Source organism: Ornithorhynchus anatinus, chromosome 15, assembly GCF_004115215.2.
Source record: "Ornithorhynchus anatinus isolate Pmale09 chromosome 15, mOrnAna1.pri.v4, whole genome shotgun sequence".
Taxonomy (NCBI): Eukaryota; Metazoa; Chordata; class Mammalia; order Monotremata; family Ornithorhynchidae; genus Ornithorhynchus; species Ornithorhynchus anatinus.
The window spans coordinates 5268847-5284606 of record NC_041742.1 but is presented as its reverse complement, the minus strand read 5'-3'; the positions used below and the strand labels follow the sequence as shown (position 1 = coordinate 5284606).

Here is a 15760-nt window from a genome sequence, read left to right as displayed (position 1 = left end):
GCCCCCCGAGGGCAGGGAACTGATGCCTAGGGTGCTGCTGTCCTCTTTCAAGTCCTTAGTACAGGGTCCAGTGGTGGGTAGGGGCTCGATAAATGTCACTCACTGACTGATAGTTTCGTTGCTAATTCCCAGAGGCAACATGCTAAGGTGCCTGCCTCCAGGAAGGCAAAAAATCCAATACTTTTAAACTGAAGGAAATGTAGTTTGTACTCCCTCAAGCGCTTAGTACAGTGCTCTGCACAAAAGTGTTCAATTAATGCAAATGATTGATTGACGTACAGGGTTTCTCCTGTTTCTAGGTGTGGGGGTTGCCTGTGCTATCCCCTAGCTGCCGTGCGACCCTGGGCAAGTCACTTTGCTTCTCTGGGCCTCTGTTACCTCATCTGTAAAATGGGGATAAGATATCCTACCTGCTGTACCGCATCTGAAAAACTCGTATCTACCCCCCCAGCCCACAAAATATCTGTCAGAATAGAACTTCAATAATATTAAGTTAACCAGTGTCCTCTGTTTCCCTCAATCGGTGGTATTTATTGAGAGCTTACCGTGTGCAAGGCCCTGTGCTGAGCGCTTGGGAAAGAGTGGTAGCTACAATCTCTGCACCCAAGGAATTTACTGACTAGAAGGGGGAGGTGGACATTAAAATAAATTACAGAAGTTCAAGATGGCTAGTACATTTCAAAATTAGAGTTTTTTCTACCAGAAAGAGGGTGTCAGGGTCTCTAAGATCTCTGAGGCCTCTCACCTTACAAGACCTCAGCAGCAATAAACCGGTGATGGCGGGTGTGTGACAGTCATCAAAAATGGAATAGTCTCCTTTGGATGGTTTCTTTGGTCTCTTCAGTCTGCCTTTGTAGTTTGGGCTATAAAAGTCACTGTCGTACCTGGCGAAGCTGAAGATACCCACGCCTACAAAAGACAGAGTCAAAGGGGAATTCCGCTAGCGTACACCCCACAGATGCATTTTTAATAAGGTCAGGTTCTTAAAAAACAGGGATGGAAAATACCCGTAGCACCTGGTCTTTCCCACAGTGAGTACCAGATCACTCGTTTCTTCATGCTCTTTTTTAGCCCCCTGGCTCGGCGCCGGTCCGCGCCTTATTAACGTTCCACGATCGAAGCAGTGTGGCCTTAAGGAAAGGGCGCGCGACGGAGTCACAAGACCTGGGCTCCAACCCCGGCTCCGCCGCTTTCCTGCTGTTTGACCCTGGCCAAGTCACTTATTTTTTCTGGGCTTCAGGTTCCTCACCTGTAAAATGGGGATCCGAGATGTCTGTTCTCCCTCCTACTCAGACTGGAAGCCCCCACATATCCCGGGGACCATGTCTGAACTGATCACCCGGTATCGACCATAGCTCTTGTCAAGCATAATATTATTATTATTATTAGATTGTTACTCAACTTGCCCGAGGCTGTTGCTTATTGGCTGGAAGTGGCCGGTAAAATTTTTAGGAGGTAGCATGGCCTAGTGAAAAGAGCATGGGACTGGAAGGCAGAAGATTCATTCATTCTTTCATTCGATTGTATTTACTGAGCACTTTCTGTGTGCACAGCACTCTGAGCGCTTGTGAGAGTACAATATAACAATAAGCAGACATATTCCCTGCCCTCAGCGAGATCAGACTCCTAATCCCAGACCTGCCACTTGCCTTTGTCTGAGCCTCAATTTCTTCATCTGTAAAATGGGGATAAACTATTCTCCTCCTGCTCAGACTGTGAAACCCATGTGGGACAAGGACTGTGTCTGATGTGATTATTTTCTATCTACCCCAAGCACACAATAAGTGCTTAACAAACACTGTTATGATTAGGTAACAAACAGAGCTACCCCTTTCCCCATGGCCCACTGACCACCTCATAATAAGTGGTGCAGAGTAAAAATGATAATCACTGTGACATTTGTTAATTGCTTACTCTGTACTAAGTATGGGGTAGATATAGTCTGTGCAGATTGGAAACAGTCCTTATCCCTTGTGGGGCTCTCACCCTAAGCAGAAGGGAGAACAGATACTGAATCCCCTTTTTATAGATGAGGAAATGGAGACGCAGAGAAGTAAAGGGACTTCCCCGAGGTCACACAGCAGGCAAGTGGTGGAGCCGGGAATAGACCCCGGGTCCTCAATTCCCAGGCCTGTGCTCTTCCCACAGGGCCGTGACATTTCCATCTCTGAAAGTTAAACGAACACGGACAGGCGCCAAGCCGGGGGATAAAAAGACCATGAAGAAACTGTTTACACTCACTGTGGGAAAGGCCGGATGGCGAGCAGATACTATTACGGCACAGTTAGAAGTTCATGCCGTTTGGAGCGCGAGGGTACCCACAGCCTCTCTTTCCCAGATGGTGATGCCGGGACACAGGTCCCGATGGCACATACTGACTCTCCTCGTGTGGGAGATGGTGATGCCACGCCTCACCTGCTCTTAACTTCGACCCTTCATGCCTAGTAGTGTTCGTTAAGCGCTCGGCATGTGCCAAGAACTGTACTCAACACCGAACCCTCACTGGGGGGGTAATTGCTTTAAGAAAGGCCTCAGCGTTCCTCAAAGCCTTTTCCGAACAGAGTTCCGAGCCCTCCCAGGGTTAAGATCCTGCTCTCAGAGACCAGGACCCACTCCTCCGATGAATCCTGGACGGCACCGCCTCTGGATGAGTTTCGGATGCACCGGACTCTCTTGTGGATCACGAGTGACCTCCGCTGGATGAAAGAGAGGTTCGCGGACCACTGTGAGATCACACGGCATCTCTGATTTGAAAATGGGTTTTGGGGGAAAAAGTAGAGACTATTTCCCCAAACAGCCAAGTGTAATCATCCTTGGAAAACCTAAGTCTGTCCAGCCTTTGCCTATCCGCTTGGCAGTGCGTATTTATAAACTCTTCTTCAGTGGGTTCACTCGTTCCACCCTAAAAGCGACTTGCTCCCGTTATTCTTTCCTGAAGTACCGCCTGTAACGACGGTAGCAGGTGGAAAGCTAACTAGTTATTCATGCGGAGAAGCGTAGGCGAAACACAGGCACCTTGACGTTCCAAGGTAGCAATCTGGCCCTTTCATACCGTCACTTCTCTGTGCACTCCGTCTCTAATCGGCTTCCTTACGATGGAATTAAAAAGAAATACAGGTCAGGAAGGCTATTTCAACTACTGGAAGAAAATGAAACATTTCCACAAGGCGAATTAGCAGTGACTTCTTGATGGACGAGGGCAAAAGCAGCTTTGCCTAGTGATTAGTGCAGGGGACTGGGAATCAGAAGGACCTGGGTTCTAATCCCAGCTCCGCCACTTGAGTGTTGTGTCATCTCGAGTAAGTTACTTCACATCTCTGTGCCTCAGTTACCTCATCTGTAAAATGGGGATTAAGACTGTGAGGCCAGTATGACCAATTTGATTATCTTCAACTACTACAGCACTTAGTATAGTGCCTGGCACATAGGAAGTGATTTATAAATACCACCAAAAAAAAAGGACAAAATCATTTGAAATGAGTCATCTGTCCATCTCTTCCAGGTGTTGTAATTCATTCATGCAGTCGAATTTACTAAGCACTTACTGCATGCAGAGCACTGAACTAAGCTCTTGGGAAGTACAATACAACAGTAAACAGTGACATTCCCTGCCGACAATATATGAAAATAATGATAATAAAAATAGTACTTATTATTATTACTGTGATTTAAGTGCTTACTATGTACCAGGCACTACACTAAGCACTAGAGTAGCCGCAAACTAATCAGGTTAGACACAATCCATGTCTTAAATGGGAGTCACATTCTTAATCCCCATTTTACATATGAGCTAAAAGAGGCCCAAAGACATCAAGTGACTTGCCCAAGTTCACATATCAGACAAGTGGAAGGGCCAAGATTACAAGCCAGGGTTCTCTGGGAAGAGCAGAAGGGTGGCTTCACTTTGAAACATGGGCAGGACAAAACTTTAGGCAGCAAACTTGCTAAACTCTGGGCACAAAACTGCCATCAGCAGGGAGACGGCTGAGATTCAAGCCTGCCAGACAGATGGCAAGATCATTTCCCCTGCATACGTGCTCATAATTACCAAGGGGGTTTCCTACAGGCTGCGATCAAAGATCACGGAGGTTGCAGATTCTTTTAAAAGTAGTCAATGACCTGTAGGGAGAAAAGTCATGACGGAAAGAGAAAGGCTAACAGGCTGCAATCAAAGATCAAGAAGGTGGCAGATTCTTTAAAAAATAAATAGTCAGTAATCTGTAGGAAGAAAAGTCATGATGGAAAGTGAAAGGCTAATTCCTTATCGTACCAGCTGGCAGCTCTTACACTTTTCGGGCTAGAAGGTCAAGAGAGTGAATTGCAGAATTTCACGAGGATTAAACAGCAACTCTTTCTTTCGAGATTTCAGCTATAAATGACTTCAGCTGGCATTAGCTTTCCTTCTATCATTATGAGGCTCTGCAAATACTTCTCATTTCCATCTAGTTTCCACTAATTTGGAGGCCTTCGCTACCGTATTTGTCCATAAACTGGAACATCACACCCCATTTTCTGACCACTGAGGAAGTCAGACAGGGATACCTTCAGTCAGAGATGCCTGTCCAAAGACGAAATTCCAAGATTCCTTTGGGAAGAGATCAATCGTTGTTATCCCCACTATACAGAAGGCATCGCTGGGCTTTTTCCTTTTTAAGTATCTCAGCAGGTCCCCTGTAGAAAAGTACAAATAGAGTCCATCTGCTCAGTTAGGAAAACCACAAAATTCAAACGAGAAGATCAAGAGCATATCTTAGCTTGTATTCAACAGTATATCCAAACATTACATAATTTAAGATGTCACTATGACTAGGAATTTAAAAAATATACTTTATCTCCATTGGTGAAAACACAGTCCCCCAGAGAGAATTATTTTCTTACATCTTTCTCAACTTCAAACCTAGAAAAGTTTCAGGCATTCAGATGACACGTTCAAAATGTTCTATTTTCTACTTTTAAAAATACCTTTTAAACCCTTTAAAGTGCTCTATTATGAAAGATGATTAATAATGATTTTTTTTTCTAAGTACCTGCATGAATTTGCAAGTTGTGTGTGTTGTCATTGACTCTAAATGAACATCCGGTAACTGAAACAGGTACAGGTGCTAGGAGTTTAACGGTCATTCCATAATAAAAGGCTTCACAGTAGCCCTTTAACCAGGTAACATATTCCTCCGTGCTAACTCTGGATTCACCAAAGGAACCTAATGTCATAAAAAACAAAAGCCAGATTGAAAGTTAAACAGGTCGGCTACTGTGCCTTCAATTAAATCAAACTACTGAAAACCGAAACAAAAATGAAACTTCAGTATTCTCTCTAATGTTTCTTGCTGGGGAAGAGGGCTTTTTTGTTGTTTGTTTTTTTCCCCAATCACTGAAGCGATTTCCCACTGCTAAAAAAATGCCCAAAATTTTGATGATCATGATCAAAGTTATAGTATAAAATGGAAAATTATTTTCAAAAACTGAAAATGTTGATAGCGGTAACTAGAGGATCAAACCGATGATCTCCAATTTTAAAAATCCAAAATTAACAGAAAAACTACACACAGAAAAATAATTCAACAAATCTTCAAGTAGTTTCCTGATGACAATCTCCCCAGTTATGCTTGCATAAAATAACCAAAAATAGATAATGCAAAATTTTACAAGACTATATGCAAGACCTTGCCCTTAATCAAGGACGACACTCTTTCATTAGTACATCCCAATGACGAACTTCGATGGACATTTAAAACAAAAACATGTTCTCACACTACGCATTATTAGATCCACCTTACACACTGGTAAATTGAAGCATCAAGCTAATAAACTGCTATATCTAGACAGCAAGCTCATCTCTACACTGCAAACTAGTTATAGGTAGGAAATGTGTCCCTAATTCTAACGTATTGTTCTCTCCCAAATGCTTAGTACAGTGCTCTGCAAATTCAAGTCCTTGATAAATATCCCTGACTTTTATCTATGGGTAAATATTTTTATATATATATGTATATATTTACATTTAATACATATATATGTGTATATATATGGAGAGACACAGATAGAGAGAACCAAGGGCATATATAGCTATGTATTCAGTGGTAACAAGGTCACTCAGAATTAGAAAAACAACCTCTTTAATTCTTTGCCCTACTCAATCAACAAGGCAAAGCAGTGTCACCCAGTGGATAAAACAGAGGCCTGGGAGTCTGAAGGACTGGGTTCTAATTCTGGCTCTGCCATTTGTCTGCTATGTGACCTTGTACAAGTCACTTAACTTACCCATGCCTCAGTTACCTCATCTATAAAAGGGGGATTAAGACTGTGAGCTCCACATCAGACACGGACTGTGTTCAACCTGAATAGCTTGTCTCTACCCCAGCACTCCATACAGTGCCTGGCACCTAGTAAGCACTTAAGGAATACCATAAAAAAAAAATCAGTGGTATTCATTGAGCGCAGTGTGCAGAGCACCCTACTAAGCGTTTCCTCATGTCAGTGAATTAATCCTGTTCCCCGACATGAGTTTTCTTGAACAATACAAACCACTTGGTTGGCACATTTCATTAGAGATTCAAAAACATGCATTTCTTTACTGTCTAAAGCCAACGATGGCCAAGGAAGTAACCCTGCTGGAGAGAAACAAGGTCTTACCAATGGCCTGTATATAAATTGTGTTACTCTGCGGAGTGGGTTTCTTCCTATAGGGATCGCGATAGAACTCCTCAAAGTCTTGCGTGGGCTCCGGGTGTGCAGAAATCCAGTCTGATGCTGACTGCAGAGTAATGGGTCTGAAGAGAATGCTATCCCGGCGGAATGCTTCGTTCATCAAAAGCCTCTCCCCAGGGTCCAGACTCTCGTATTGCTTCACCAGGGCTGAGGACTTCGATATGAGGGCTACTTTCAGGGCCTCCTCAGAGTGCCTAATTGCTCGCATCTGTCAGGGAAAAAGCAGATCAATCAACTGGTTACTTATTGAGCATTTCCTACGTGCAGAGGGCTGAACCAAGCACTTGGGAAAGGACAATACAACAGAATGCGTAGTCACGTTCCCTTGCCCATCACCAAGCTTACAGTCCAGGGGCAGGGATGGACATTAATAGAAATAATTTATAGTGTCTAATTTATATATCTGTACATAAGTGTCGTGGGGTTGGGGGTGCTGAGGTGAATATCAAATGCCCAAAGATCACGTATCCAAATGCACAGAAGACGCAGAGGGAGGGAGGGAGTTGGGGAAAAGAGGGCTTAATCGGGGAAGGCCTCTTGGAGGAGATATGACCTTAATAATGCTCTGGAGGTGGGGAGAGTGATGGTCTGGCGTATACGGAGAGGGAGAGAGTTCTAGGTCGGGGAAGGATGTGGGGAAGTGGTCAGCAGCAAGGTAGACGAGATCGAGGCACAGATGGTACACCACATACTCCAAATGCAGACATCTTATATATTTCTCCCTCCTGCAGTCTGGAAGCCCCACGTGGCAGCCAGGACTGTGTCCGCCCTTATTAACTTGATCTACTCCAGCGCTTATACAGACACACAGTAAGAGCTTAACACATACCGTTATTTCTGCCACCTTCTCTTCTAGATGGAAACCGTAGTGGTTTCATGATGTTCAGATACATAGAACTTACTTCCCCAATCCCATGCCCCGTGGCATTTTTTCAATCTAATGATTTCTCTGAAAAACACCCATTTTGAGAGCTCCATAAGGGAGTTGGTCCCATAAAGACCTAAAAGGCAATTTTCTTCAGCAAATTTAGGCAATATGATTATATGCTTTATGAGGAAAATAATGGATCCCGGTGAGGATCGGCATCAAAGAAAATTAAAATGATGTCAAATTAGGCTGCTTATGTAACTACTGTAGATGCGACCGGCAAACAGGAAATAGCTCGGCTCTTGAAATTCTTCCTATCTTCCCCCAAGATGTGTCGCACTGGGGAACACCAGATCCCAACCGATGATTCACCAAAAATCAGACTCCCCCAACAAGATTGTTCCAGTCATGAGCTGTTTTAAGGAAGATTTTTTTTCTTGGAATCAGTTATTGTAAAGAACTGATCTCAGGCAGGGCTAAATTAATTACAAAACAACTTGAAACTGTGGTATTTGTTCAGCGCTTACTATGTGTTAAGCACTTTTTAAATGCTGGGGAAGATACAAATTAACCACTTTCAGCAAGACCCTGTCCCACACCAGGCTTGCAATCTAAGGAAGGAGAACAGGTACTGAATCCTCATTCATTCAATAGTATTTATTGAGCGCTATGTGCAGAGCACTGTATTAAGCAGCGTGGCTCAGTGGAAAGAGGCTGGGCTTGGGAGGCAGTGGTCATGGGTTCGGATCCCGATTCAGCCACTTGTCAGCTGTGTGACTGTGGGCGAGTCACTTCACTTCTCTGTGCCTCCGTTACCTCATCTGTAAAATGGGGATTAACTGTGAGCCTTAGGTGGGACAAGCTGATCACCCTGTATCTACCCCAACGCTTAGAACAATGCTCTGCACATAGTAAGCGCTTAACAAATAACATTATTATTATTATTATTATTATTAAGCACTTGAAATGTACAATTCGGCAACAGATAGGGACAATCCCTGCCCAATGATGGGCTCCACTCTTTTACAGATGAGGTAACCGAGGCACAGAGAAGTGACTTGTCCAAGGTCACACAGCAGGCAAGTGGAGTCCTCTGACTCCCGGGCCTGTGCTCTTTCCACTGGGCCACACGGCTTCTCATGCTAGGCTTGACTCAGCTGCCAAGATGTCTAAATCTGTTTCCTCTGTGTGAACTGCTGTTGCGAGGGGCAGTGCGGCCTAATGAAAAGTGCAAGGGCCTGGGCGTCAGGCAATTAGCACCAGCTCTGCCACTGGCCTGCCGTGTGACCTTGGGCAAGCGGCTTTACCTCTCTGTGCTTTTTTTCTCCATCAGCAAAATGTGGACAAGATACCAGGACCACTTAGACGGTGAGCCCCATGTCGGGCAGGGACTCTGTCCAATCTGATCAACATGAATCTACTCTAGTGCTTAACCCATGGACAACGCTTAATAAATGTCATAGCTGTTTTGATTATTGTAGTAGAGTACTCTGATTTTATCTTACCATTCATGTGATAGTGGAGATTGTACCATGGCCACTCAAACTCCAGTCTGGAAACCAAAATTCCCCCAGGCAGACAGTTGTCTCTCCAGACTTGCAGGCACCACGAGCTTTTGGCCAACCTTTGTAAAAACCACGGCTAGGGTAAGGTTAGTTAACGTCGTTTAGCTGTCTGAGATGGATTTTGGGAAATTATCCTCAGCCCCATAGTCTTCAGAAGTCCAACCCTTTCAGTGGGATAAGGGAAACCAGAGAGGAGGTTACCTTGCTATTACATGATAAGGATGAAGGAAGCTAGGTTTACTGAGAGTATATGCTAAAGCTAAAACTAAGGCACTGAGAAGCAAAGTGACTTACCCAAGGTCTCACAGCAGGTCAGCAGTGGACCTAGGATGATAATAATAATGAAGTATTTGTTAAGCACTTACTGTGTGCCAGGCACTGTATTAAGCACTGCGGTGAACAGAAGCAAATCGGGTTGGACACAGTCCTTGTCCCACATGGGACTCCCCAGTCTGCATACCCATTTACAGATAAGGTAACAGACCCAAAGAAGTGGCTTGCACAAGTTAACATAGAAGACATGGGGCAAAGCCGGGATTAGAACCCATGACTTTCTGACTCTCAGGCCCACGCACTAACCAGCAAGCAACGCTGCTTCTTCTTATCTTGCCTTGGGCTGTCCAATCGTTCTCCGACCCAGAGGGTTGCCACAGGACATTCCACCTCCAGCTGCAATCCTTCTGTAAATAACAACAGTAATATTAATAATGGCATTTGTTAAGCACTTATTATACACCAGGCACCATACTAGGAGAATCAGCGTGGCCTAGTGGCAAGAGCACAAGTTTGGGAGTAAGAGGACATGGGTTCCAATCCTCTCTCTGCCACTCGTCAGCTGTGTGGCCTTTGGCAAGTCCCTCCACTTCTCTGTGTCTGTTACCTCATCTGTAAAACGGGGTTTAAGAACTGTGAGCCCCATGTGGGACAACCTTGTTACCTTCTATCTACCCCAGTGCTTAGAACAGTGCTTGGCACACATTAAGGGCTTAAGAGAAGCACTTAGTGAAAAGAGCACAGGCTTGGGAGTAGGGTCATGGGTTTTAATCCCAGTTCCTCCACTTGTCAGCTGTGCGACCATGGGCAAATTACTTAACTTCTCTGTGCCTTAGTTACCTCCTCTGTAAAATGGGGATGAAAACCGAGAGCCCTACGTGGGACAACCGCATTACCTTGTATCCACCCCAGCGCTTAGAACAGTGCTCGGCACATAGTAAGTGCTGAGCAAATACTGTAATTATTATTGTTGCACAGGGACTAACTGGTGCCCAACTGTACATTCCAAGCGCTCGGCACAGTGCTCTGCGCACAGTAAGCGCTCAATAAAGACAGTTGAATGCATGAGAAGCAGCGTGGCTGAGTGGAAAGAGGTCGTGCTTGGGAGTTGGAGGTCGTGGGTTCTAATCCCCGCTCTGCCACTTGTCAGCTGTGTGACTTTGGGCAAGTCACTTCTCTGTGCCTCAGTTTCCTCATCTGGAAAATGGGGATGAAGCCTGTGAGCCCCACGAGGGACAGCCTGACGACCTTGTATCCCTCCCAGCGCTTGGAACAGTGCTTGGCACATAGTAAGCACTTAACAAACGCCATCATCATCATGAACGAATAATAATAATGTTGGTATTTGTTAAGTGCATACTATATGCAGAGCACTGTTCTAAGCGCTGGGGTAGATACAGGGTAATCAGATTGTCCCACGTGAGGCTCACAGTTAATCCCCATTTTACAGCTGAGGTAACTGAGGCACAGAGAAGTGAAGTGACTTGCCCACAGTCACACTGCTGACAAGCGGCAGAGCCGGGAGTCCAACTCATGACCTCTGACTCCCAAGCCCAGGCTCTTTCCACTGAGCCACGCTGTTTCCCCTAGAGGGGGTCAGGCCTGGGCTGTAGCCCCACTGCCATGCTGCTGCCATGGGTCATTACCAGCTGGTGGATGCTAATCATCCTTGAATCGATGCCACACGGGTCCCACCCCTTCCCTCCCCATATAAGGACCCTAAAAATCCCTCCCCTTCCCTGCCCCCGTCGACCAACGACGCCTGGGGACTAGGTTCTGCCTTAGGCCCCATTTAGGCCATTGGGCAACATGGCGCCGAGGGTCCCGACTTCCGGTCGGGACTCCTGACTTCCGGTCGGCCGCGGCCTCCTTCCCCGCCTCACCTCCACCGCCGAGGCAGGGCCACCCCCGCCAACGCGCAGGCGCCGGATTTCCGGGTCGTGTGCAAAGCAGGGGGCCGTTCTCCGGGCGCGCATGCGCCGACGTCGCCCCGCCCAACGGTGACGTCATCCGTTTGCTGACTTGACACGGGGTGGGGGCGTGGAGATCAACAACAATAACAACGATTGGCAATTGTTAAGCGCTTACTATGTGCAAAGCACTGCTCTCAGCGCTGGGTGGGATACAAGGTCATCAGCTTGTCCCACGTGGGGCTCACAGTCTTCGTCCCCCTTTGACAGATGAGGGCACTGAGGCCCAGAGAAGAAGAATAATAATAATAAATAATATTGTTGGTATTTGTTAAATGCTTACTATGTGCAGAGCACTGCTCTCAGCGCTGGGTGGGATACAAGGTCATCAGGTTATCCCACGTGGGGCTTACAGTCTTCATCCCCCTTTGACAGATGAGGGCATTGAGGCCCAGAGAATAATAATAATAATAACAATAATGTTGGTATTTGTTAAACGCTTACTATGTGCAGAGCACTGTTCTAAGCGCTGGGGTAGATACAGGGTCATCAGGTTGTCCCACGTGGGCCTCAGTCTTCATCCCCCTTTGACAGATGAGGGCAATGAGGCCCAGAGAACAATAATAATAATAGTATTTGTTAAATGCTTACTATATGCAGAGCACTGTTCTAAGCGCTGGGGTAGATACAGGGTCATCAGGTTGGCCCACGTGGGCCTCACAGTCTCAATCCCCATTTTACAGATGAGGGAAATGAGACCCAGAGAACTGAAGTGACTTGGCCAAGGTCACAGAGCAGACAAGTGGCAGAGTTGGAATTAGAACCCAGGACCCTTTGACTCACAGGCCTGTGCTCTATCATCTATGCCACGTTGCCAACAACAACGATGATGACAATAACAATCAGTGTATTTGTTAAGCACTCATTACACGCCAAGTATTGTACCAAGGGCTGGAGTAGATATGAAGATAATCAGGTCTGACACAGGTCTGGCAACAGGTATTGAATCCCCATTTTACAGATCAGTCAGTCAATCGAATTTATTGAGCACTTACTGTGTGCAGACCACTGTACTAAGCACTTGGGAGAATATAGTAATAGACACATTCCCTGCCCCCAACAAGCTTACAGTCTAGAAGAGGAGACAGACTTTCATATAAATAAATTACAGATATGGACATAAGTAGGGGAAGCAGCATAGCTTAGTGGAAAGAGCCCGGGCTTGGGAGTCAGAGGTCATGGGTTCTAATCCCCACTCTGCCACTTGTCTGCTGTATGACTTTGGGCCAAGTAACTTCACTTCTCTGGGCCTCAGTTCCCTCATCTGTAAAAGGGGGATTAAGACTGTGAGCCCCACATGGGACAACCTGCTTACCTTCTATCTACTCCAGTGCTTAGAACAGTGCTTGGCACATAGTAAGTGCTTAGCAAATACCATTATTATTATTATTACTGTGGGTCTGGGAGAGGGGGGATGAATAAAGGGAGCAAGTCAGGAGTGGGAGAAGAGGAAAGGAGGGCTTAGTCAGGGAAGGCCTCTTGGAGGAGTTGTGCTTTCAATAAGGCTCTGAAGCAGGGAGAGAGTCATTGTGTGTTGGATAGGAGGAGGGAGGGAGCTCCAGGCCAGAGGCGGGATGTGGGCGTTGGCATTGAGACAGACAAGATCGAGGAGGAGACTGAGGCACAATGATGTTAGATAATGTCAAGAATTGTGGTCTTTGTTCAGCACTTTGTGCCAAGCACCATACTAAGAGCTGAGGTAGATCAGCACTTATTACAGTGCCTGGCGCCTAGTAAGCGTTTAACGAATACCATAATTATTATTATACAGGATAATCAAGTTGATCACAGCCTCTGTCCCATATGGGGTACATAAGTAGGAAGGAGACTAGGTATTGAGTACCCATTTTGCAGATGGGGGAACTGAGGCATAGAAAAGTTAAGTGACTTGTCCAAAGTCACAAAGTGCGTAAGTGGCAGAGCTGGAATTAGAACTCGGGTCCCCTGATTCCCAAGCCTGTGCTTTTTCCACTAGGTCAGGCTGGGGCAGGCAAGGGGAGGTACCCAGAGCAGCTAAATAAGTGAGGTGGGAGGGAGAACATTTAGGTCCAGTTTCGAATTTCAAATACTCACAAATTCTTGACTTTTAATAATAATAATAATAATAATGTTGGTATTTGTTAAGCGCTTACTATGTGCCGAGCACTGTTCTAAGCGCTGGGGTAGACATAGGGGAATCAGGTTGTCCCATGTGGGGCTCACAGTCTTCATCCCCATTTTACAGATGAGGGAACTGAGGCACAGAGAAGTTAAGTGACTTGCCCACGGTCACACAGCCGACAAGTGGCAGAGCTGGGATTCGAACTCATGAGCCCTGACTCCAAAGCCCACGCTCTTTCCACTGAGCCACGCTGCTTCTCTGGGTAGAGAATCTACTTTTAGGTAGATTGGGGCCAACTTCTCTTGCCACTATTATTTGCAGAGTCAAACTGAGCCGAGATTGAAAATAGCACATTTTAGAAAGATGATATAAAAATCGCAAAATGCTGGGATCCAAATTCTTAAGCCATAGTGGTGGCGGTAAGGGTGACACCCAAAACGGGGACCTTCTTGGGCCAGTAAAGTGCAAATTTCTGAATAATTGTACAGCTGGAGCACCCACAAAAAATTATTTCCATTCTCACGACTTTGAACCCCCAGACACCTGGGTAACTAATTTAATTTGCTCTGCCTCAATTTCCCCCATCTGTAAAATAACAGCACCTGCCCCTGCCTCCTCACCCCTACATACATCTGTCCTTTATATTTAAAGATGATTGCAGATGGTGGTAAAAGCTCTTCATGTGTGCAAATGTGGCTGGAAAGACCCACACCTAGAGTGGTATTTATTTCCCATTTGCTGTGGTAGATACAAATATAACCAAGGAATCTAACCTAGTCCACCTCCCACATAGGGCTAATATAATAATAATAATGTTGGTATTTAAGCGCTATGTGCAGAGCACTGTTTTAAGCGCTGGGGTAGATACAGGGTCATCAGGTTGTCCCACTTGGGGCTCACAGTCTTCATCCCCATTTTACAGATGAGATAACTGAGGCACAGGGAAGTGAAGTGACTTTCCCACAGTCACCCAGCTGACAGGTGGCAGAGCCGGAATTTGAACCCATGACCTCTGACTCCCAAACCCAGGCTCTTTCCACTGAGCCACGCTGCTTCTCTAATATCTGATTGGGAAGGAGAACAGCTATCTTATCCCCCTTTAAGATGAGGAAACTGAGGCACAGAGAGGTGCAGAAACTTGCCCAAAGTCACACAACAGGCCAGCAGCAGAGCTGGGATTGGAACCTCGCAACTTTTTGAATTCCCTCTTGGGAACCCCCAAACTTCCCAGCCTTCCCAAAGCTGCTACTTGATTGCCAAACATGGGGTCCACTTGCTAACGACTCAACCAGTAGTATTGATTGAGCACTTACTATATGCAGAACACTATCATAATTGTGGCATTTATGTGCCAGGCACTGTACTAAGCACTGGGGAGGATACAAGCTAATCGGGTTGGACACAGTGCCGGTCCCACGTGGGGCTCACCGACTCAATCCCCATTTTACAGATGAGGGAACTGAAGCCCCGAGAAGTGACTTGCCCTAAGTCACACAATAGACAAGTGGTGGAGGCAGGATTAGAATTTACGATCTTCTCACTCCCAGGCCTGTGCTCTATCCACTATACCATGCACTAAAAGCTTGGCAGAGTATGATACAACAGAGTCGGCAGAGACGTTCCCCACTCACAATAAGCTTAGGCTCTAGTGGGAGAGATAGACATTAAAATAAATAAAATTACAGTCGTGTGCCTTGGGGCTGCAGGAGGGGTGGATAAAGGGGGCCAATACACTCCCTGAAGCCCCTCTGCTCTACCACCTATCCTTTCAGAGGATATTTCACCATGGTTTTAAAACATTGGTTTTACTCTCCCTGTTTGTCAATGTCCCTTTTGATCTCCCATAGGGAAGCTGTTCGAGCACCCTGCTGACATCTAGTCTTCTCCCACATCACCTCACTGCTGCTCTAATGACCCGCCCTGGGCTAGTGGAAAGAACCCCAGACTAGGAGTCAAGAAACCGGGGTTCTGGTTTCGGCTCCACCACTCACCTGAAGGCAACCCTTGGGCAAATCCCTGCATGGCTCTGGGCCTCAGTTTCCCCACCTGTAAAATGGGGGTAGATGCTGTCACTTTTCTGCTGTATGACCCTGGGCAAATCATTGAGACTCTCTGTGTCTCAGTTCCTCAGCTGTAAAAGGGGATACTCACCTATTAAATGGGGTTACCTGCTGTGTGACCCTGGACCAATCATTGCACCTCTCTGTGCCTCAATTTCCTCATCTGTAAAATGGGGATAGGATTCTCATTCTCCCTTATGAGCCTTGATTGGGAC

General features: G+C 46.0%; 1 protein-coding gene across 10 annotated transcripts in view; it reads right to left on the bottom strand.

Annotated features, from left to right (window-relative positions):
* The window catches only part of AMZ2 (archaelysin family metallopeptidase 2), a 29242-nt gene extending 17850 nt beyond the window's left edge, over positions 1–11392 (bottom strand). For 5 of the 10 annotated variants that reach the window (XR_005660883.1, XR_005660884.1, XR_005660885.1 and 2 more), the window contains exons 1-8: positions 11298–11392; positions 9721–9821; positions 9436–9465; positions 9082–9305; positions 6634–6916; positions 5028–5201; positions 4543–4671; positions 746–909 (exon numbers count right to left, since the gene is read on the bottom strand). Coding sequence is in view for 7 of the 10 variants with exons in the window: in XM_039914247.1 (XP_039770181.1) it covers positions 746–909; positions 4543–4671; positions 5028–5201; positions 6634–6916; positions 9082–9084 (753 nt within the window). In the remaining 3 variants the exon portion in view is untranslated. Of the gene's footprint in view, positions 1–745; positions 910–4542; positions 4672–5027; positions 5202–6633; positions 6917–7537; positions 7751–9081; positions 9306–9435; positions 9466–9720; positions 9822–11060; positions 11143–11297 lie in introns of those variants that run through there. The other 5 variants (XM_039914249.1, XM_039914248.1, XM_039914250.1 and 2 more) reach the window with 5 other exon arrangements.
* Positions 11393–15760: the final 4368 nt, after the last annotated feature.